The sequence below is a fragment of the Anser cygnoides genome, chromosome 1, assembly GCF_040182565.1.
Source record: "Anser cygnoides isolate HZ-2024a breed goose chromosome 1, Taihu_goose_T2T_genome, whole genome shotgun sequence".
In the NCBI taxonomy this organism is placed as follows: domain Eukaryota; kingdom Metazoa; phylum Chordata; class Aves; order Anseriformes; family Anatidae; genus Anser; species Anser cygnoides.
Window position 1 is genome coordinate 71,955,342 of NC_089873.1, and position 23,971 is coordinate 71,979,312.

Consider the following 23,971-nt stretch of genomic DNA (forward strand, 5'->3'; position numbering starts at 1 on the left):
CAAATGGCACCTTATATGGGTAAGGATCTCCAGCTGCTTCAAGCTCCATGGCTGGGATGACCAAAAGGATCCTAAGTGAGTTGGACGCCCATATTCAACTGAGCCAGGGGCCTTCGTGGCCCTGATTCACACAACCCAACTTTCCCTTATGCACTGCACTTGGCATTTCTAGCTACCAGCTACCTAAGCCTAGAATCACAGGAGAGATGAACAAGGATCTGGTCAGACTTTAGGAACAACCCCAGGGCTGGGTGTCTGCATCCCCCCTGCACATCCGCTTCTCCAGCAAAATGGTCGCTGAAGGCCAGAGAGGAAAACTGGAAACAGATAGGAAGAGCTTTCCTAACAAGAAGTCTTCTAAGAGGAGGTCTTTGGCTAAAAATGTCATGTCAGGATAGCACTGGGAGGTCATACAAGTAAATGCAGAACAGCGTGAAGATTAATCTTCCACAGACTCATGCAAAAGACTGGTGGAGGATCCCTCTGAGAGAGATAAGAACAATTCAGTTTAGACACACTGGATTTTCCAAAGAATTTCAAGGGGACCTCTAGCTTTTTTAACCTACTTTTGTGATTTTGCTACAAATAGTGGGGACAGTTTGGTATCAGGTGCCCCACCTAAGAAACAAAGAGAGATTTCTTTAAAGTTAGAGGGCTAGAAATCAGGAATCTGTTTCTTGATCCCCTAAAAGTAGTGTTTCTTGATCCCCTAAAAGTAAGTGACCCAAATTTCCAGAAGTGCTGAGCAGCCATAGTGCAGAGCCAACACTGAGTGCTACAAGGTCTGCCAGGAAATGAAGTGAGCCACAAACCTGGAAGCCCAAATGACCCATTTTTCACAAATCACAGTTTTCTGACCTGGTTGTTCATGAGTGCAAAAATTCAAGCATGGATCCAAAGCCTGCATCTTAAAAAAAAATCCAGGCTGGAAAATTCACCATGAGAATGTGAATACAGAGGGTTGAGGTTTGACTTTTTTTTTTCCTTTTTTTTTTTTTTTTCACTAGGTGACTAATGAAAACCTTTCAGGACACCAAGGGAAAGAACTAAGAAAACAATTATGACATGTGATGCAGCAGTCACATTGCACAAAACCGGTGCATAGCAGTAACCCACAATCCTCCTTTATAGGGTGGGAGGGAGCAGGTGGCAAATGAGCCAATGTTTTGATGCTGTAAAGGTTTGAGTGGAGCAGCAGTCATGAGGCTCCAAGAATGTCAGCAGGCTAAAGCCTAGGTTCAGAACAGCACTGAGTGGGTGAGGTCTCTTGCCTGCAGGCTACTGAAACACAACATGTTTAAGATCACCAAGATAAGTAAACCTGACTTTACCTTGTTTTGACTGGAAAGAAGCCTCCAGCATTAGCAGAATTGGTGAAAAAAAAAATGTATTTTTTTCTTCCACTTCTTTCCCCATCCCATAATCTGTATAAACCTGGGGAACCACATATAAACTTTCAGTATTTTGCTGCTCTGTAAAAAAAAAATTCATCAGGAGTAGGAAAAAAATAGTAAGAAATGAGAGGAAGGCTCATTTCAAATTAATTAAGGGAGAAATCAAAATACAATTCCTGGGAGGATCAAAGAAATATATATGTCATGCTTATGATGATAAAAATGTGTACTTACTAACCTTTTGGGAAGCCCTTGTTAGTCACTGAAACTGGCTGTCTGGCTGGTTTGATTAACGTTTTTCCAGATACACTGCTTAACGGGATTGGATGCTGTTTTATCAGTCAGCAGAGATATAAAACATGTCTTTCTAGAACCATTGCTGACCACACAAAGGAACAACTGGAAACATTCACTTGCACTTGCTGGTGCTTAACTATCTGCACTCTCAAGAGTCTTCCTCAATATTCAGGGCCTCTCAAGTACTTTCATATGCCATGCCAAACTATGGGAAAGGAGGGAGGAGAGGACCAGCTGGTATAACAGGTCATGCTGTGGAGAGAGGCCACAGAGCTGAAGTGTAGGTAGGGAGTGTGTAACGGGAGGGGAGCCCCAGGAACCACAAAATCACAGAAGGGTTGAGGTTGGAAGGGACCTCTAGAGGTCATCTGGCCATCCACTCTGCTCCAGCAGGGCCACTTATAGCCACCTGTCCAGGACCATGTCCAGATGGTTTCTGAAGATCTGCAAGGAGGAAGCTCCACAACCTCTCTGGGCAACCTGTGCCAGTGCTCCATCACCCGCACAGCACAGAAGTGCCTCCTAATGTTCAGAAGGACTCTCCTGTGTTTGAGTTTGTGTCGTTGCCTCTTTTTCTGGCACTGGGCACCCCTGAAAACAGCCTGGCTCTGTCCTCTTTGCACCCTCTCCTCAGGTATTTGAGTACTTTGATAAGATATTTCCTCCCCCCGAGCCTCCTCTTCTCCAGGCTGAACAGTCCCAGCTCACTCAGCCTTTCGTCATGGGAGAAACTCTTTATTCCCTTCATCAGCTTCATGGACCTTCACTGGATTCTCTGCAGTATGTCCATGTCTCTTGTACTGGGGAGCCCACAGCCACACACATCAGTGGCCTCAGCAGTGCTGATTAGAGGGGAAGGATCATCTCCCTCAGCCTGCTTGCAATACTTTGCCTAATGTAGCCCAGGATGCTCTTTGCTCTCATCACTGCAAAGGCACGTTGCTGGGTCACGTTCAACTGCATCATTTTAATCAGGACCCTGAGTTGCTTTCCAGATGAGGTGCTTTTCAGCTGTGTGGCCCGCAGCATATAATTGTGGCTGCAGTTGTTCTTCCCCAGGACTTTGGACTTCCCCTCTTTGAACATCATGAGGTTTCTGTCAGCCCATTTCTTCAGCCTGTTGAGGTCTCTCTGGATGGCAGCATGGTGTATCGGCACTCCTCCCAATTCTGCGTCATCTGCAAACCTGCTGAGGGCATGCTGTGCCCCATCATCCTGATCGTTAATGAAGATGTTCAACAGTTTTGGGCCCAGTGTTGACTGGATCCAAATTGACAGAAGTGTCAAAAGCAACATAAAACCGTAGATAAGTAAACACTATGTCTGGCATTGTTAAGAGGTGAGTGACAGTGTAAGACAGCAAGTAGGGAAGGGTTGGGCAAAACCAGGTCATACTGGCTTATCAGCAACACTGATGCCCAGGACAACTCTGTCACCTGAGCTAAGCATCAGGTAGTTGAAAAAGATATCCCTGTCCTACAGCCAGACAGGATGCACCGCTCTCAGCTTTCACAGAGACTTCTTGTCAGCAGGGGAGAATCAGAAACTCTGGTTCCCTTCCAGGTATTGAGGGGGCTGTGCTCTTTGGACAGATAGTTCTTCCAACGCATTACTGCTGAGCCCCTTCCTGCACTGTCCTGCTTTCTCTCTTCCTTATTTCTGGTTCTCTGTTCCAGCCCTTTTCTTCACAGCTAGCCAATGCACTCCTCTCATCTCCGTATTTCCCAGCAAGACAACAAGATATCCTCTCTCTCTACTCCTACTCTCCCTCTGTGCTCCTTCTTTCATCAGTCCTGCTCCAGCCTGCCTTCTTCCCCAGCCTGGCCACCAGTCAGCCTTCCTCTCCACCCACTGGCTCAGTTAAAAGCTTGAGCTTTTTAACAACCTGTTCATATTCACCACTGGGTCCCCTATGTGCTGCTTCATCCACGCTCTGACAGTGCAGCACTGATGTGCATGACACCCACGAAAACCTGTGGGTGTCCCCTCACCTGTCCTGCAGCTTCCAGAGTCCCTTCATTTTTGGTAGGGATTCCCACTACAGACCAGGGAAGAAACCCCAGCATACAGCAGTGGAGCAGCAGCCATGGGATGAACAAGAATAGCTCTCAGCCCACGACAAAATGTTTGTGTGTACGGCTGTCCTGACCTGAATGGTCAGTACTGAAGCAGCTTCATGGTGATGTATGGCAGCAGGGTTGTGGTGCTCACACAGCAGTGTATCATGCAATGCTAAAAATGCTAAAATGCTAAAAAATGCTAAAAACACCAAACCCACGACAATGTTGAATTCAGACATTCCCCCATTGCCCCCACAAATTACTCAAGTACATCCTGTCCAGAACTGCACCCCCTTCTCTGGCCTTTTGTCTACCTCTGGAACAACAACAGCCTGACTTCCCTTACTCTGCATGATAAACAGTGCATTATGCATCCAGCCAAGGATAAACTAAGGCCATCACTGAAACGCTGTGCCTGCCTGTAGGGCTCAGCTTCCTGCCAGACCTCAGTGCCACTGGCAAAGAATGACAGCATCCCAATAGAGATAATAATTAACGATCTTGTGCACTCTGAACCTTTGGATTTGCATAGTTTTCTGACTCCAGGAAGCCAGGATTTTAGCAATGCCCGCACCATCTGTCTTTTGTCTGCCGAGGAATTTATCCCTGTTTTCAGACGCCAGCAGGGAAACCGGGTCTGTTTAGCATTCTCACCTAGTTACAGTCAGTACGCCGTGTGCTGCTACTGGAAATAAATGCGTGCGTCTTGCCTGGACTTAAGAGAAGACACAGTGTGCCAGTTTTTTTTTATATTCCATTGAAAAACATGATTACTTCAAATCTGGGGAATGTTTTATGGAGACTTCCTTACTTGGTAAATAATGCTACGTCTGCCGTGCTTATTTGTTGAAAGCAACAGCGACAACAGTTTAAATGCTTAATCCAGAGGGAAGTGGGAAGTTCCCAGCATCACACCTAGGTCCTGAGCCCAGTCTGCCTCTGTGTCACGTTTTTCCCTCTGTACTGCCTGATGTGCCGGGAGCGCTCTTGCAGTACGGCTGTGCAGCCTGCATGCCCTTCCTGACGGGTAGGTCAGACGGCACCCGCAGGCATGCAGGAGCCGCAGGCCAGTGGAAAGGATTTGGGATGGGATACCAGAGAACTGAGTCAGCCTGTTCCTTGCCCCAGTGTGCCAGTTCAAGTAAACCTTTTCTCTTGGCTGCCTCTCAGCTTCCCCATATATGCAAAATGTGGACAGCAGTCTTCCCCACCCTTTGCACGGTGCATGGGGATGAAGGGGTGAAAAACCCTGTCTCTGGGCTGATGAGCTGCTAGCATGGGACCACAGCATGCCATAGCCCTCCACAGCAAGAAACTCACAAAGATTTGGGTGAAAGAAAGATGGAGTCAGAAACAAGAGGACACCCAGCCTGGCTTCTGTGGGCAGGTAGTGGGGTGGGAAGAGAAGAGACAGCAGGTGTAGGAAGATGGGGGAGTATAGAGCAGAAGAAAAGTGGAACAAGTGGGAGAGGACACTTCATGTTATTACACATCTCATACGCCGTGGCAATTAATAATAAGCAAGGGTTAATGTAGAGGAATTAACAGGGGAGCAAGAACCACAGAGGGCAGAAAAGAAGGGAAGGGACGTTGTTCACTTGGGGGCAAGTTTGGGACTGGTTTTGTTTGTGAATTTTCTCATTCTTTGCCCCATTTGGTTTTAAAAATCCTGTCCTCATTATTTCCCCTGGGAAACTAGTCAACAATATAACAGCTGACAGAACATCTTTCCTGAAACTGAGACTAAACTTTCCTTTTGTATATCCTATATCCCAGTCTTTGGCTCCTCGTTACTCACAGTGTGCCATGTGAAACAGCCCTCCTTTGTCCCTGCCTTAATACACTTGAAATGCTAGCAGGCTCTTCTAACCTCCCCTAACTTCCCTCTCCCGCTCATCATCTTTTAACCAAGTGATGCTGATATCATTTGTATCCAACATTCCTCCTCAGTCAGAATGGAGCTGAGGGACAGCACTGCAACAACCATCTGTACAGTATTTCCATTGTATACCTGTGCTAACAGACTGGTACCACCACTAATGCTGTGACCCTTTCTTGCCTGAAGAGCTGGCTGAATGACTTTTATTTTTTATGTGGGGAAATTGGCTCATGCTTCTCTTTTACTACAAAGCATGTAAACCCAGACTGCAGCCTCCAGACAGGCTGTAGGAATAAAAAGGCAGCCAAGAGTGTCTTCACATACAATTTCTAACCTCCCTCTACCTAGTACTGAGACAAAAAGTTCCCCTCCTAGCATTTTCTTGGGGTTAGTGTAGCAGTCAAACTTACGTGCCTGTTTTTAATCTTCCTTGACACTTCTGTGGCAACGCACATGCCCCCAAGACTTAACTTGTCCCAGCTGAGCTGTTTCAGAGCACATAATGTGAAAACAGGATAAAAAAATCTGCCGTCTCCCTTGACAGCATGGGCTCACTTCAGCCCTTGATGAAAGCACAAGAGATGTCCAGCCAACTGGCTAGCTGCTTCGGCTGGGGACTAACCAGAACTAAACATTTGTGCTGGAGACTAGAAAATCTGCCCCATGAATGATGTTACAGGCCATTGTCTGGGCTATCATTCCTGGTGTTTAGGAGAAATGAGGTAAGTAACTGAAACGGGGAAACTGAAGGAAAAATAAAGGAGTCCCAAGAAAGGTTCAAATCTGATTAATGTGTTTGGCTCTTGACTCTCTTCCCTTTCAACATGTCAGGCAATGGGTTAAGGGATGGGAACAGCTGCATTTATACCAAGGGGAACTGATCCTTGGAGCTCATTTGCAGTTGAAGCCATTAGGGTGTTTTGTGGTAAACAATCTTCTGTGTGCTGTAAATGTTTGTTCCCATTTCCCCAGCAAGGAGGAGGGAGAAGAGAGAGTGCTTGTGCCCTGGTCAGGCTTCATCAAGCTCCTCTCCTCTCTCCCCACACTGTGCTCCCTCTGCTTCTGCACGCTTTGCCGCCCTCGGAGGGAGAGAAAAAAGGAGTGGGAGAGAGACAGCTCATTTCCAAGCACTTGTTTCATTCAAACAGCTTTATTTTTGGTAATGCTACACTGAGGCTGCAAACAGCTCGAGTGGCGGATGGTGCTAAAACTCTGTCCTGGGCATGTTACCAGCTGGAAGGATATCACAGGACGTTAGCCCACCAGGGAGGCAGGAACATAGGCTTTGCAACACTGGGGCAGACCAATGCTTCATCTAGCTCAGCATCTGCCTCAGACAGTGATCAGCGCCAGATGCTCCAGGGGAAGGCACAAAACACCCACCATGGACTGAATTCCATAGTATTATACACAGAGGAAAACTTCACTCTTTCACCTGCTGGTGATCAGGCACTGTTCTGAAGCACACAGACTTCAAGGATGTTGAGATTTTACTCCAGCCAACATTGCTGCAGACACAGCTTGGTGACTGAAAGCAGGCCCCCCAGTCCTGGGTGTGAGCAAAACTGCTGGAAAAGGGTCAAAACTGAAGGTGGAATTTTTCAAAACTGAGCAGAGCTAGCCCAAACCCTCTCCCAGTGACGTTGGTGCTGGCCCCAATGGGAGACCTAGGGTAAAGAGTCAGACGCATCTCCAAATATTGTGGCTTTTCAAAGACTTGACAGACCTGGAGCAGCTTTGGTGGTAGGGAGGTTATAGAAGCCTTTGCTCTTCTGACTGACCAAAGCAAGTTCCTTCTCTAGAAAAAATAAATCAATCAAAAAACATAAACTAAAACAAAGCTCTGCACTGTGAGCTTCTTCCCTCACCATCAGGCCTGACTCCAGATGACCACACACACTGGCCACAGCAGCCCCCAGCTAGGGGTGCCAGCCAGACCATTGCATCAGAAAGGTTGGTCCCTGGTGTTGGATCTCTTCTGTCCTTCACAGCCCCTAGCTTGAATAAAACGGCAAGTCACTTCTTCACCAAGTACCTCTACCCCTCCAGTCCCTTTTATACTGGTCCATCCCATTCGCATTGGCTTTGGGGAATTCATTTTCATTCCCAGGTCACTCAAAGGCCTAATCCAAGTCATGATGACCTACAGCGTGCAGTACAATCTCTGCACTACCATGTTTCTCAGGTTTAGATTGTCTCCTATGTTGATATTGCACATTTCACTCCATCCCACGCTGCACACGAAAGGCTCACTCACACAGGCCTACCATGGAGTCTTACCTGAATAAATGCCTTTCCAGAGGCAACCTGCAACCCCGCACACCTTCCTCATGATGAGTCAACTTCTTCCCAAAGGCCACTGGCAGCATGTGTACCACATACCCTTATCGCCGAGGGTTTAAATCTTCATTTAAAGAATTTCCCTATGCATCACCTTAATTATTATTTAACTGAAAAATTATTTACCTGTTCAGGTTGGTGAAAAAAAAAATCTGATTAATGTTTAGATAGGCTTTTTTGTACTACTACAGGTAACTGTTCGCTGTTGCACACTTTGATCTTACAAATCCATAATCATAGTAGAACAGTCTCATTTTGTCTGAATGAAGATTGAAGACAGCTAACAAAACAGAGGTGGAGAAACACAGACAATATCTACACTGCTAAGTGAAATAGAGACAGGGACCACTCTCTGGTACTAAGACTAAGCAGCACATCCTGCCCACATCCACATAAGGTAGCATTTGGCCCAAGGTATCCACTGAGCCCTGTATGATGCACTTAAGACCTAATTTATCTTATTTTTCAGTTCAAAGTGGCAAGAGGTGCATATCCTGGAGAATGGCATGACAGCATGTACAGGTGTTTGAGGGTTAAAAGCCTGCTGAGGAAGGGCTGAAGAAATGTTGTATGGACAGCACCAAAAGTCATGCTTTCCCATTCATACTGTTGATGGGAAAAAAGCCTTTGGCACATGGTCCCCCAAACCACAGCAGGGCACCACCTCTAAGAGTCCAATCTGAACCCCAATAAAGCCATACTAGGGAGCAAGCTAATGCTTATGGAGTGGAGGTGATAACGAACAAGTGATACACTAGAAGTTCATATCCCAGTTCATGAGAGGGTGTAGGATAACCATGACCAATTTTTTCTCATGAGGGAGACCTCAGTCATCTTTGTGCTCCTCAGATCTCACAGGCCTCCCAGATAAACATTAGAGACAATGAGATGCTCTAACTTACATCCTGTTATGCATGGTTTCATGCTCACACTCAGAATATATACAGGATGAAGCAGAAAAAGGAGGCAAGGCAAGAAGGTAAGATCCGTAACATACTGCATTTGTCACATCCTTAATAAGCTGCCATTTTTTTCCAGTTTTCCAAAGAAGATGAGATTTATACTCATCCACTCTGCTGTCAAACCTCCCCTAACAGCTTTGGAATCTGTTGGTGCATTTGGTAGAAGAGAAGAAATATCAAAGAAAACTATGTTTTCACAAGTTTTGTGAAAACTGGCAGCTGAATAAAGGAAAGGCGCCCAAATCAAAGTGCCAGTGCAGAAGGCAAACAGAACTCAGTCATGTACTCTAATCTGGCAGCATCCAGCTGGTCATTCAATGCATGCATAGTTTTAGCCTAGCCACAGATCACATGCATCTCTCAGCTCACTAGGCAGGAGAGTGGGCAAATCCTCAACAAATCCTTAACAAGCACGTTCATCACTTCTGACGCTTAGGGAGCACTGGTGGCAGTATTCAAATGAGAACACTTTTGCCTTCCCACCTCCCTAAGGTTTCTATCAGCTTTGGGAGAATGAAAAAAAGGCAGAAAATGCACTGTCAAGTTTGACTGTCAGACAGGAAATAAACAGAAGCCGTGCACTGCCTCTGGCTGCAGGACAAGCATTGGCAACATTTCCCTCCTTCTACCACTTGATGCTACTGGCCCAAAATTGACCCTTGCAGCTAGTGAGAAACACACTGACTCTTTGGATCTCGATAATGTTTTGACAAACCAAAAGCTTTGTTTACAGAACCAGCTTATATAAATTCATTTTCTCTATACCTGCTGGGTCTGCAAAGCTCTCCAGAACTCACTGAGAACATAACACAGTGGCTTTCACCCTTAGCAAAGGGTTGAATTCTGGATTACAACACTGAAAATACAGTTAAAATAAGGAGCCTTTTAAGAAAGGCTGAGTGGGAGTGAAGGAAGGCAGATGAAATTACAAAATATAGTTCAAGAGCACCTCTTTAGAAGTACACTACCAATTTACACAGCTTTATTTTGCAGTCTTGCTGCTCGTCATGTGAGACAAAACTGACCCAATGCCCAGGATGATTGAATTTTGCTGCCCTAAGACTGAGTACCAAAAATTTGATTCCGGCATGGCACAGAGCAGCTCCAAACATCCCTCTTGCACACTCTGGTGACAGGGAAGCCCTGAGGTCACAGCCAGAAGCAAACAGCAAATTCTCCTGCACCTTTACCTTCATTTGCCTGATTCTCAGCTGTCCTGCTGCAGAGAGCACATCCTGTCTGGCTGGAGAGAGCAGGGCACACTCTTGATTGGCAGCTCTCACTGTTTGCCTTTGCTGCTGGTGCACGAACTCTCTCCTCTCTGGCTCTGCCAACCTGCAATAACACATGGGAGGGCATCGGCAGAGAAGCAAGGGAGGAATGGAGACACCAGTTTGGGCTGACATCTTCCAGGTAGATTCTGCTTTACCACATTCTGCCAGTGCCTAGCAAACCTGCCCTGGATGGTCAGTAGCACGGTAGCGCATTGACCCTAGCTTCTTGCAGATGGACCACCCCAGTGCTTCTCCAGCTCCCATCCATCAACGGGGGAATGGGCACAGGTACCACTGCTCCCCTGAGCTGCCTGTGCTACACTGGCAGGGTGGAGGAGTGGGGATGCAGAACTGACAGAGCTACCAGCTAAGTGATACCACACTTCTCTATAGGAAGTCCATATATTCTCTATTTCTCCTGCTCTCCCTGCCCTCCTCATCCTCCATCGTGCAATCCTGAATCCAGCCAAAGCACACAGTTGTCCCACCTGTGCAGCTCTGGGCACCAAGAACTGCAGTGTGGGAGTCCTGACGTACTGAGGAGGAGTCACTGCCTTCCAGGTTGAAGCCACCCACACCACTGCTTCTTTTCACAACCAGCACCCACAGTCACCATCCTCTTTTTTCTCCCTGCAGAGAGGGCTCTCTCCCGCTCCCTCCCAAAGTAGAGTCTCCCAGCTATGTTTTTACTTAAGAGGATTAAGAGAGTAAAAGTAGCATTGTTTCAATAAGCGAGGAGCATTGCAGACATAAAAACTAATGGAATACCTGCTTTGGGGGAAAAAGTGGGGAGAAAAAAATCTGGAGTTTTCCTATGCCCTCAAAATCATACAGGGCCTAGTTTCTGTGATGGTATTTTAAATGTAGTGTAAGAGGATAAATGGAGTGTGGGTGATAGTCCAGTCCTTAATTTTTCCTGTGTTTATGTCTGGTTTTATGTTATAGTATATATTCCTGAGCCTATCTGAAAATTAATCTCTAGTGAACAGGTGAACAGATAACGGAGCACTGATTCTTCATTCTCCATTTATCTTTCCACTTATAAAATTAATTGAAGATAGGAACTTACTCAGTAACATTTTTCAAGGCACACACTATTAGAGAATTCTGGCCTCATGCAGCAATTTGTCTTTTGGTCCACTCACACTTCATAAAGGCTACAAGTTACAGAAAACACAAGTTCTTAGCATTGCACAGAGACCAAAACTAATATAACAATGTAAATGTCACTCTTCACATTTGTCACATTTGCCTTGCATTAATGATTCTTTCTCACCAACCTACAACTGTCCTTCATTTTTCCTCAGTTTTTGGTTCTAAATATCACATACTGTTCAGGAATACAAAAACTGTATTCTTTTTAAATTTAAGTCTTATTGGCATGCACCAAATCAGGAAGCTCCAAAACTCTATACAACCAGAAATGAGAAAAAAATATTTTTGTAAAGATGTACTATGCTGGTGCTCCAGCCATCCTTAACCTTTTTTTTTTCTCATCTAGAACTTTAAAGGCAGCATCACATCTTAAAGTGCTGATCTCAATGGATCAAAGGCTAGGGAGGATGCGACCAGTGCATAACAAAAAGAAAGGAGCATACATATGGCCTTCTTTCTGCTGCAAGCCCTTACGTCACCCCACCGTCTACTCCTCCTACTGATAAATTGTAGGGCAGTATCTGGGGATCAAGTTGAGACTGAGAGACATCAAAGGACGAGTGATCTCAGAAATTCAGAATGGATGGGAAACCTAACTTGGAGAATAATCCTTTGGAAAGCAATCTCTGCTGCAAGGAAAACGCTGCAAACCAAAAGCAGAACCTTGAGGATGAGGTGATACTTAAATATGAATTGCCTCTATAATCTCATGAAACCTCAGGTCATGATTTGAAATGGCTAAAAGGATGATTCACAGCATTTGGCATAAATATATCCATGTGCCTAAGATAAGGCACGTGATTAAATGCTGTTACACCACGGACTATATTATTAATTTGAGCTTCCCCCTGCCCAACTAGAAATCCAGAAAAAATAAAAATAAAAATAAAAAAAGGAATTGTCTCCAAAGACTTCAATTTGCTGTGAAACAAACAAAACCCTAACATAAATGGCTCTGTTACTTCAGAAGGAAATTATGCTACCTAGACTACAATAAAAATAGATGTTGCCACTGAAACATACGGTTTCATAGCTTGTGATTCGATAAAGGAACAATCTCAAGAAAAATTTTCTTAAAACATGAGGCTTTCTCAAAAAGCCCATGGGTGTGGGGGCTGAAATGTGTGGTTTCAGCCATCTGTTGGCACCCGATGGCCACCTTCCCACTGCAGAGTCCCCGCACAGCCATTCCCCATGCTGGACTCGTGGCTGGTGGGCTGGGGTGTGCAGAAAGGGCACGTGTGGCAGTGGGTCAGGATTCCTAAGGATGCTATGGGAGGCTGGTGCAGAGCCTGCTGTGGAGGCTGGTTAGACCTGTGGGATGCTGTGATGGGAACAGCTCAGAGTTGTCCTGGCATCTGTCCTGGGGGATGCTTCCCAGACTCATCTTTCTGATCGTCAGTGCTATTTTTCTGCCTGGTTTGTAAATAAACTACAGAAAACCATAGCCTCTCTCCAGTCCTTCCCTCTCTCCCAGCTCTCGAACATCAGTATAGAAACCCAGAGGAATAAAAACAAGCAGGCCTTTCAAATTCAGAAATGTAAACACCAAAGACAGAGTTCCCCTAATGCTAACAAAACGCCTCCCGCTTCTCCCTGTGTATCAGGACCTGGAAAACAGAGTAAGGAATACAGGCCTACCTTCCCTCAAAGGGCTTGTTCAGTCTGCCTCACACATCTTCTGGGAGCAACTGGGAAATTCAAACATGAAAACACTTTACTTCTGTAGAAATGCTAAGTATTGCCAAAGCTCAGGAAAATACGCTGTTGATGGTGATGATATATAAACAGGCGTGCCACAGACTGGCCTCTCCCAGCACCCTTGTGCCGAGCCAGCCTGGTCCATGCTGCTTTAGCAAAACCACCTCACAGCTGGAGCCACCATGGCAGGGTTGTGGGGGCTGGCACAAGGGCTCCAGCCTGCATGCGCCGTCCCAAGGGCACAGGGTGACACAGGTGATCGAGGGCCAGGAGCACAGAGCCAGGCTCATTTCAGCAGTGCCAGTGCCAGGGGACAAGAGGCACTGGGCACAAACTGGCAGACAGGAGGTTCCCTCTGAACACCAGGAATCATTCTGTGCTGTGCAGGTGAGCAGCGCCTGCTCCCCCGACCCCTCAGCATCCCACAGAAGCTTGGTACCCTGCAGCCAGGCAGGCCAGGGCCAACTGCGGGTGGCCACGGGGCCTCATGCTGCAGGGCCATGGGCATGAGTGTAAGTGAGCTCCGCCTGGCAGAGGGGGGCCCAAAATGGGGTAGGTGGTGTTCAGGGCAAAGGAAGGCACCTTGTTGTGGCCACAAGACCAGCAAGGGGGCTGCCCCTGCGCCCCCAGGGAAGGGCTGCCCTTTCCTAGCACAGGTTTGAAAAATGGGTGAGAGGAGGGACACAAGCACCTATGATGGAAAACAGCATTTATGGCTAGCAATGCTCACTTGGTGTTCAAATCATGTAGGGACTAGGCTTTCACTGAAAGAAAAAAGGCAAAAAATCCACAGCATCCATTCTGATAGCGTCATCTCTTATTTATTTATTTAAAATCATGCGTGCATGGGAAATTCATAACTACAACCCACCATTCCACTAACATTCTAAAAGCTTGACTCATGAAGCAAGTGGGGAAATTTATATTTCTTTTCCAGCTCATTCAAGCTAGCCCAGATCGGGGAAATTTATATTTCTTTTCCAGCTCATTCAAGCTAGCCCAGATCTGGGGAAAAAACAGGCATGGCCACTGGTAGCGCAGAGCCCCATCCTTCAGTTTTTTGTCCTGTGTCTTGGCACTAGTAGGAATGCTCATGTAATGTGTAAGTAAGTAGTAAGTAAGTAAGGTGTAAGGCTGGCAGGATGGGGCTTGCCGCTTGTTCTTAGAAACCATGGATTAAGAAAGAGAAGACCCTAGCAATAATATTTCTGCACTTCAGAAGCATTTCTGTCTAGTTTTACAGGTGTTTAACACACCCCTGCAGCTCAGACCAGTGTGTGGGAGCAGTGACAGTGCAGCTTTGGAAATGAGACCTGGAAAGAGCTCTGCAAAAAAGCATCCCAGCTCTGCGGCAGTAAACTTGCGCTTACTTCAGCCAAGCCAGCGTTTCACCATGGATGTGACTATGAGTAATGGAAACGACAACAGTCCGTATATACGTATGATGTAAGTTTAGAAGAGTTATAAGCATTTATGATTCATGACATAATTAAGAACATTAGGAGGAAACTTTCCGTAGGGAAAGGTTAGTCTATAATTATCCTCTCTGCAGGCTTTTTATCTTCTTTTGAAACACCTGGGATTAGACAGCCTTAAAGACAAGGCACTGGGTTCGTAGCCTGCACTGGAGCAGCTCTTTTCGTGTTCCTGTAATCAGGAACAGAGCAAGGCAAATTCTCTTCTGGTTCATTCATATGTGCTATTAAAATTTTTAAAAAATAGTGAAGGCCACAAATGTTTGATAAATACCTTCTTTCTTCCATATTCACTTATTACAAAAGGACAATTCCTAATACAATTCCTAGTGCATGTTTCTTTCAAAGCACTGTCTATCCTTTTCTGAGGCTGACAGATTGCCTTTGAATGAGCTTAGATTAAGCTGCTGGGGGCTTGGCACCAGATGAAAAAGCAACAGAGCAGCAGTGTGATTATTGTTAGCTGCAGTGACAACCAGCACTGCTGAGCATCCCCACGGCTGAGGGCAAGGCTGCACACAGCTCCAGGAAAAGTTTGAGTTAGGTTTTGGGATTCTCGATGCTACTTAGAGGATTTTTCTTGTTGGTGTGCTCTCAGATGCTTCTTGGGAAAGTGCTAGGACCTGGTAGGAGCAAGGAGCATCTGGTGGACAGCTGTCAGCTGTGTCCCCATGGGGCAGAGTGCTGGTGGCACACACCAAATGGGTTGGGGTAGCTACATGGCATGGTGTGATACCACCAACGGGAGCTGGCTGGAGCCCAGGAGGCAGCGTGGTCATGTTAACCCTAATGATGAGCCCCAGATGGGCCTCTCTGAGCAGCGCCTCTCTGCTTCCCATCCCAGAGCTCCCATGTCCCTGTCTTTGCACTTGGGAGCCATCAGCCTCCAGAGAACTGCACACGACACTTGGAAATAAATACATGCACCAGAAGGGCAAGCTAGACCTGGCAGTCTCTGCTTTAATTTCCAGCAGCTGTGGGCCATGCATTTGCAGGCCACAGTTTCAGAGCCACCAAGGGCAAGGAATAAGGTTCACAAATGGATGCAGGAGCCTCTCTGCCTCTGGAGCTCTGCTGTTGGGTTGCATTATCAACTGCAAAACTGACACTCAAATTTCACCTGGGAGGAGGTGGCCACATCCCCTTGCTGCCCAAGTTTTCTGCTGCAGACTGTGTGCAGAACCAGATAACCTGTTAGCAGTGCCCTGTTGCCGACAAGCTATTGATACTGTAGCCACAAAGCGACGGTCTCAGAGTGAGCACTTGGGCATGACTGCCAGGGAATGCTCAGAGTTCACTTAGATTAGATACAACCCTGCAAAAATAATATGGAGGGGTGGTTACACAAATTAAATCTGGGTTTGTGTCTGCTGCGGCTGAAGCACTCTTTGGGATGTTGGAGACCAAGCCCAAAGCTTGTGGTTCTGTAGGAGCTCTGCTGCTTCAGTTTAGACTATTTGCATGATCCGTAGACAAATTACTGGTTAGCCTCTCTTAGCTTGGTGGCAAATTCTTCAGAATTCAATCTCTTCAGAACTCAGTAGTGCAACAAATCCAAAATGTGGCTGTTTGCTAATGTCCCTCTGAGGTTTCTTTCTAGCCTGTCTGCTGCTACACATCACAGCTTGGAAGAGGGGCTGAGTTCTGTGGATGCAGAGAGAAAGAATTGAATGACCTTTAAGATCTATCTTCAAGCTCTTCCAGAAATTAAAGATCTGAGCAGGAATTAGTAGGTGAATGTGCTTGCTTGGTATATTTATGCCCTTACTGGCCTATGAAATTGACAAAGTGCACGATTTCTCTCCTCTGTCTTGCTATGTCCCCACCTTACCTGCCAGGGGAGGGTGCAAACCCCATCTTTTCTGTCACCATGCTGGCCTTCCTGGTGGGAAGTCCACCCACAGGTGCTTGAATGGGATTTGCCGTTACAGGAAACAAGACCCAGTTTGTGTCTGTGACTGAAACCATTTCTCAGGCAATTACTTGAGGAAAGGGGAATGAAAATGTCAGGCAAGAAATAAGTGATAGCTCTGATCATCTTTAGCTTCCTTCTTGATCGATGCTGAAAAAAGAATGGTTGGAGTAGTTAGGAAAGTAATACCACCTTTGCTGTAAAAGTGCTGTAGAATGTTTTTCTGATTTTCTATGTTTTTCTGATTTCCATCACCCTTCTTTGTCCTGGAATGCCTCCTTTTCAGTCCCTTTCCCTTGTTTAAGATAATACTCTTGCTAGACTTAAGTGCCACCCCTGTGCTCTCTTTTGCTGCAATTCCTACTGCAGCAACTCACAGCAGTCTGAGTCCCCAAAACAAGACTGCCCACTGTTAGGCAATGTAAACAGAGCATAACAAAAGAAAATAACAGTCACGGCCTCAAGGAGTGTTCTCAAGGAGCGTTCTCCACTTCCTTGTGTGACTCTGCCCCTTTGCACCACCCCCCGTCCCCCGCCCCCCCCCCCCCCGTCCCCCCCGTCCCCCCCCCCCCCACCGCTTGGTATAAAGGAGGCAAAAAAGAGGTGAAGAAGGCATTTCACACTTACCTGTTCCCTGTCAAAGCTGCTGCCACAGATGCATCCTGTAGAAGTCGACGGCAATTCTCACTCTGGGCTGGAGACTGGGATAAATTTCTTTAGTAACTTTAGATAATTTCTTTAGTATCTTTAGATAAAGCATCGGAGGTTACTGCCACAGTCCCTTGTAAAAAGCACGCAGCATCTGTAAATGGAACATGCAAAGTGTGGCTGATGGTCTTTCTGTCCTTGGCAGGGAATCGCCACTGTACATACTCACCAGAGAGCATCACAGAGGAGAAAAGATGGAGCGGAGGCCAGGGAAGACAGCATATGCTCGGAGGAACCTCTTTGGCCCCGTAGACCACAAGCAGCTGCAGCAGGACTTCCAGCACATGCTCCACAACAGTGTCAAGGGGGCCCAGCAGAAGTGGAACTTCGATTTCCTGCGGTACAGGCTAGCGGAGGGGCTCCTGCAGTGGGAAGGGCTGGAAGGCCACAAGGTGCCTGCTTTCTACAGCTGCATGGTGGGAGAGGCTCAGAGACCACTGGAGCACTTGTACTGGCCACTGGACAGGGAAGACAACAGTCACCACTTTGCACAGATAGCACTGACAGAGAAACCCAAAACTTCCATGAAAACAGGAGCCAAGAGGATCCCAGAAGGAAAGAAAAGAAGACAGACATCTTTAACATGTGTGTGAGACCTTGGTATTGCTCAGGTGATCAAACCTAGTTCCAGCAGCTGTTTAGAAATTCTTTGGCAGGCCCATAAACTGGTCTTAAAGAAAGTGCAGCCCTTCAAAAAAGCATCTGAAAGAAAACAAACTATTAATCAATGGGAATGTGATGTGTTTTTCAAAGGCACTGTGCCACAACCACCCTCTAGGCCCTTAAAGATCTGTTTGGGTCTTGTCAGTATCAGAGCAATAAGATAATGACCTCTTCTTGCGGGAGGATGGTTAGAATGGTTAGACAGGCGGTGTGAGAAAAGCAGTGGAGTTATTTCTCAAGTAGGAGCCCAACAGGAAAACAGGGTTGCCCATCAGATGGGAGGTTTGGATTTTTTGGTTGCTTATAGGTTTAGCCATGTGCTCTCTTTCCCAAGTGCAATAAGGAACACCATTCACCCAGCCAGGCCTTCTGGAGAAAGACCAAAAGCTGGAGAAAGCAGACAGCTGTCCTGCTAATTTCAGATTTAATATTATAGTCTGTGAAGGCATCCAGGATATTTAAGGGCATATCAATCTTAAACTTGGCCAGGTGGCAGCAGGGCTTAGAATTTTAAACCAGGACTTGCTGCCAGATGTACAAAGGAATGAGTTTCAGCACCCATAAAAGAGCTTTAGGTTTTTAAAAGTCCTCAGCATTCTGCATGCTGAGCTCTTCTGAAAATCTGACCCCTCGTGTTCTCAACAGAAATTTGAGCTTGTTGAAAAATCTAATCCCATAGATTATTTACCCTTGTCCTTTTTGGGCTCTTGGTTTATCCAACACTGAGGTTTTCAAGATGCAGACCAAAGAAGAAGTGAAATTTGAGAATTTCACTTGAGACACCAGCTTGAAATTGCCTAGAAGATAATTGAAGTTAAGATTTCAGGAAACACTTTCTGAACAGTGATGTTGATCTCAGTAAGTCAGACAATAGAATAATTTGCTATTTGAGGGTATAAAACTTAATTGCTGGAGAGAGGTTCAGGAAGAGATTGAAGATTAATGAAGAGTGGAACATTGTACACTAGAGTACAGAACAATGATGTTTAATGAGTGCTCTTTTCTTCTCCAAAGCACTTTACAGCCATTAACTAATTAACAGTATAATTTACAGGTAAGAGTACAGAAGTGTAATTCAGAGCACAGTGTTGTGATGGTTTGAGGGAACTGCTGTTCAATTGTAAATCTCTCACTAGGTGTGTGGGAGTAAATTATGCAGATATTTCCAGGGGATATTTTTCTTCCGTTTTGTTTTCCCCAGGCAAGAAACATTTCAATAGGGGATGTGGAAACCAAAATACCACACTGCACAGTTTAACACTTTCCCACATATATTTTCATAAGAGAAAACACTTTAGTCTAACAACAGTACCCTTCTCCCCAAGGAATCTGGGTCTATGAGATGGGCCAGGAAAATCGTTCACAGTTGTCATTTTTGGTGAAGCTTGGAGACTGGTTCCTCTCTCGTTCCAGCACATACAGAGGCACATACACAGAGCCAGCTCCATGTATTGCCAGCTCTGTGTATTGCCAGCTGAACGATGCCTTAGAAGTTTCCCTCCAGCAGCAGCAAACTCCTTCCTCTGGGCATGACTGAAGTAATTAATTCAAAACTGAGACATGGTGTTACAGGAAAACGATACCTACTGATATGGTCTGAGCCTGTGCTTCTGCCCATTTGCTCAACTTCTGCCATCCCATAATGGAAGGTTAGTGTAGTATTGGGGTCTGGGATTTGATCTGAAAACAGCTATCTGCATTCTCCCTTGGTCAACAAGAACACTGTAATACTTTACATTAAGATCCAACAATGTGTGTTTAATTTAGACTTTAAAAGACAGCTGTGGCCCATTAAATAAATATCAATATATTAAAAACCAGCCATTGGGTTTTGTGGATGTTGGCGCCTCTAGAGTGGAAGGAGCAGAGGTTTTCTTGCTGTGTTTGACTCCTCAGACACGCAGAGAACTAACCAGCATGAAAGTAGGTTTTCCCTTCTATCTCCCACCCCTTTTATGTACACTACCCCATCTCCATTCTCTCCATTTCATTGTGATCCCAGTGTGGTCCCAGTGTGAACCCAGGTTCAGTTTTCTGGGAGAGCCTCAAGTTCAAAAAGCAGCTCAGCTACAGGCACCAAGTCTTTTTCACATTTTCCTTTTTCTCCTTTTTTTTTTTCTTTTCACTAACCAGGGTTGATGAACCATGCCAACTTTATACTTTTCTTCTTTTCCAAACCTTTTGGCCTGTTTCAGCCTGATACACTTAGACCTTGGGTCTTCTGGGAGACATTCATAAGTCTCCTTTGCTAAAGGTCAAGGTCGAGAAAATCGTTAACAATCCTGTGTTTTCACTAGAGGCCTTGCTTCTGAAGCAGATAGTTCAAAAACTCTATTTTCTGTAAGGTAGATGGGAGAAAATGGGGTGGAAAGGAAAGCAGTCATTTAGGTAAGTATATTTAAACAACAGAAATCATTCCCTCCTTGGTGCCTGTGCCCAGGTTTTCCGACTGACAAGCTGCAGGCAGCATAGTCCTATTCAGTACATTACTTAATGCCAGTGCAAGTGCTCTTTAGAGTCCCACAGGCAAACCAGCCAATTTCCACAGACTCTGTTTAGTGTCTTAGGTAGAGACTAGACTTTCTGAATATGGCTCTGGGGAACCTGCATCTCCCTGGCTATTAAGTGCCCCCATCAATTCTGAAACTGGGCTCAGCTGTGAGGCATGCGGTGTCTGAGCAGCTGGGCTCTGGCTGAAATCCTTCACAGGATGAAATGGGAATAATTATTATTTAAGTCTTTTCTAAATTTTCTCATCTACTAATCATTAACCTTAATGTATTTCTTTTCCTAAAATAAAATGGAGGATAGCTGTATAGAAGTCTTTTAAATAGGAGAAATAAGGATTACATTTTGCAGTGTATGCTTTTTTCTTGCTGGTACTCCTTTTCTCTGCTGCTATGCTGAGAGACTGCAGTGAGCTGTAGCAATAGAGGGACTTGCTCTTCTACAGAATTAGCTGTGTGTGCTCCTGCCTGGGAGAATACACTTTCCTTGAGACCAAGTGCTGCTCCAGAAGCTTGGCTCAGAGCTAGCTCAGGTATTGCTGTGCTCCATCACACAGTGCCATGCGGACATATATATCCCTAAGGAAGCTGGCTGCAGGCATCCCCTTGCACAAGCTTGGCTGTGAAAGCCTGTTGGATTCCAGTCCTCCTGCCAATAATATTCAGTACCAAAAATAATACAAGAATTTATGCTGCCAATTTGACTCTACAGAAAGCTCAAGTTTAAACATCAAGAAGCCCACATCCTCAATTGGTTTAAATTGGAACAGTTTCATTAGTATGAATACAAATGATTTACACAAAGTAAACCCCATTAACTCTAAATATAAATATGCATCTAGCTTCTATTTCAGTACATTTTGCCCTATTTACCTGAAAAGAATGTTTCAGTGCAAGATTGGGAGGCAGGGAGATAATTCTTATATAAACCCTTTTTTGTAATTGCAGTTCTGTAATTCAAGTTGACTTACATTTACACCTGAAACAAAGTTTCAACCACATGAATGTATGGAAAAGTAAAGGGTATTCTCTTAAGCTACAGCACTTACTGTCTAAGTGAAGAATGAGTTATAATTCAGTGATAGTGCAAGGTTTTACGCAGTCCTCCCTGAACTTGCATTTGACCATTTGACCAGCAGAAATAAAGTGCCCCATAAATATAGTTTCTCTCAATGACATTTTACAGAGTATTTTTTGTTATTTTTAAGGTGAAAAAAATAACTCTTTCTCACTGAAAAGCACTGACATAGTAGAGCTAAAAGGTGGAGTAAAATGTCACATTGCTCAGCTTGTGTAATAGGGTTGAAAGTCTTTTGATCTTAACTGGATAAAAGCCAGCACATTTCCTTTGTTTTGCTTGGTATTACACAGCTTTATGTGGAACATACTAAGGGTATTAATTTTGTTCATTCACAAGCCTTAGAGGAGTCTAAATGACTTCTTTAACACGAAAACAAGATTTGAGAGATTTCTTTGAAGCAGCCTTTATCGCTGTTGCAGTTGTAATTCAGTCTGTTTACATGTTCTTCTCTAGATTACTACTCAGCAAAGAAGCAAATCAAGACGAATACACAAGCTGCTGCAAAGAAGCCAACTTTTTGAAAGCAAGCACAGGATTGTCCTGCACCAGAGAGGTTAGAAACATCTGCTGGGTTTCCTCAGCATTCAAAAACTGTGCAGGCCGTGGACACTTCAGAACATCACATGGAGATGTGTATTCATGATAGCAGCAATGAAGAGTCACAAACACAAAAAACTTGTAATGGTGTCAGGACAAATCAACTGGAATCACTTTGATAAGAAATTACTAGCCTTAAAAAACACTGGTTAGCAATTTTGGACGACAGAATTTGGCGAAGGCTAGCACTTTAACATGCAGTAAAAATCACTGAGTATGAGAAAGTGGTGGACACTTAAAACAAGTGTGCACATTTAATACCGTGCTTAGAAATGTCACTGTACAATTTGGGCTTTTTATATTGTTATGTCTTTGCATATCCTCTTTTTTCCTTTAAGCAGGAATGATTTACTAAATTTCACCATCTCAACTTTACTGGTCTGAGACACTAAAAATAATTCGTAGCTGCATCTGTGATTTTTTCAGGTACAGAATTTTGTGCTTGCAACTGTTTGGAGTATAAGTAAGATCACTTGGGTGCCAAAAGTATGTATATATTTCTGGGATGTAAATGGAGAAAGCTGAAATTACTTGGGAAAGTTTCCATTTATATCAGCAGATATTTTAGTCCTGTAATTCTGCCCACCATGGAAGAATTGAATGAGGTAGTTCAACTTGTTATGGGTAGAAATTTCCAGAAATACTCTTTTATCTTTAAAGTCTTTCCTGTTATCATCTGGTCAAAAATTCATCTGTTATTTTCATCTGTGCTATACCATCAAGGTCTATGAGTTTGCACAGGGAAAATGAAGATAAAATTTGCAGTGCATTTGTCCACAGTGTTTTTAAATGCCTGCTGCTTGTAAGAACATGCTACAAATGGGGGAGACTGTTTAGTTACCACTTGGTGCTTTTTCTTCATACTAATAATGTTTGTGTAAGGAGAGAAAGGGCATTAATAACACTGAAATTTCTCTTCCTCCTGATGTTGCATGGACCACTTTTTCTATGGCATTTGTTAACACAGACTTTTCCATCACCTACTTTTTATTTCCCTTTTTCATTTCCCTGACTAGTTTGGATAATTGAGGTTTTACAGCACATAATAATCAGTGGGTAAAACAGAAAAAGAAACCTACAAAATATACACTGTAAATTATACTGCTGCATATGGCTGTAAGATGCATGCAGTGTTTAATGAACACATTTGGAAAGAGCTCTGTAAATGTCAGCTTTTTTAGAATGTCATATGATGATGGAACACTATTTTTCATCTCAAATCTAAACAAACCAAGGTTTCTCTTGGGTAGTAAAAATTAACATGCACGTGCGTGTGTGTCAGGTGTGCACACAAGAAATGGAGTAAGCAAGTAATACGCTCTGCATTACATGCAACATCAGGATGGTTTAGTGTGTTTCTTTTTTTCCCGTTAAAAGCTACAGTGATTAGACAAATAATAGTTGATTTGTCCCTAAAGGGCAGAAAACTGTGATTTTAGTTTGTTTCCATATGCTACAATAAAGATCCTCAGCAAATTGTGGTCAGAGCCAGTTTCCAGCTGCATGCAAGAGAGTCACAAGATGAGATTTTCTTTCTTGAATTTTTGATGTAGTGAGGAACAAAACTTGCTCTGGCTGATATCAAAGGGAGTTTTACCCAAGTGAAGCAGGGTAAGGGTCAACCTGGCAACTGCTGCTAGTAGTGCATTTGGTGTGTTTTTTGGCCAGGCCATTCTATTACAAGCTTCTCACCACACTGAGATGTAGCATAAAGGCATGTGATTGAGCTTTTTGTATGTTTGTTTTTATTTTTAAACTTTGCTTGTGATTAGAACAGGCTAAGCTATATTTTTTAAGTGTGATGATTTTCTCTAATTCAGAAAAATTGCACAACTCTTTCTCCGTGTGTTTGTGATTTTAAATCAGACTGATGACACTGTGCACCTTTTTGTTTTGTAGCAAGGTTACCTGCATAATTACTTCTGACCAGGTTGACATGAGCTGTGCATGAAAGCTTGTAAGTCTG

At 44.6% G+C, this 23,971-nt stretch overlaps 1 protein-coding gene across 1 annotated transcript; it reads left to right on the forward strand.

Annotated features, from left to right (window-relative positions):
- Positions 1-17,215: 17,215 nt before the first annotated feature.
- Positions 17,216-21,929, forward strand: LOC106031068 (cyclin-dependent kinase inhibitor 1-like). The gene is made up of 2 exons (XM_013173187.3): positions 17,216-17,742; positions 21,862-21,929. Exons 1-2 carry the CDS (start codon positions 17,265-17,267, stop codon positions 21,927-21,929), a joined length of 546 nt encoding a protein of 181 aa, XP_013028641.3. The 5' UTR covers positions 17,216-17,264.
- The last annotated feature ends 2,042 nt before the right edge of the window (positions 21,930-23,971 follow it).

Bases quoted from the DNA above. Each gene is read 5' to 3' on its own strand.
- LOC106031068 (XM_013173187.3), top strand. From the start codon at position 17,265: ATGCAAAGTGTGGCTGATGGTCTTTCTGTCCTTGGCAGGGAATCGCCA. The intron at 17,743-21,861 runs GTGTGTGAGACC...GTTCTTCTCTAG, and splicing joins AAGACAGACATCTTTAACAT to ATTACTACTCAGCAAAGAAG.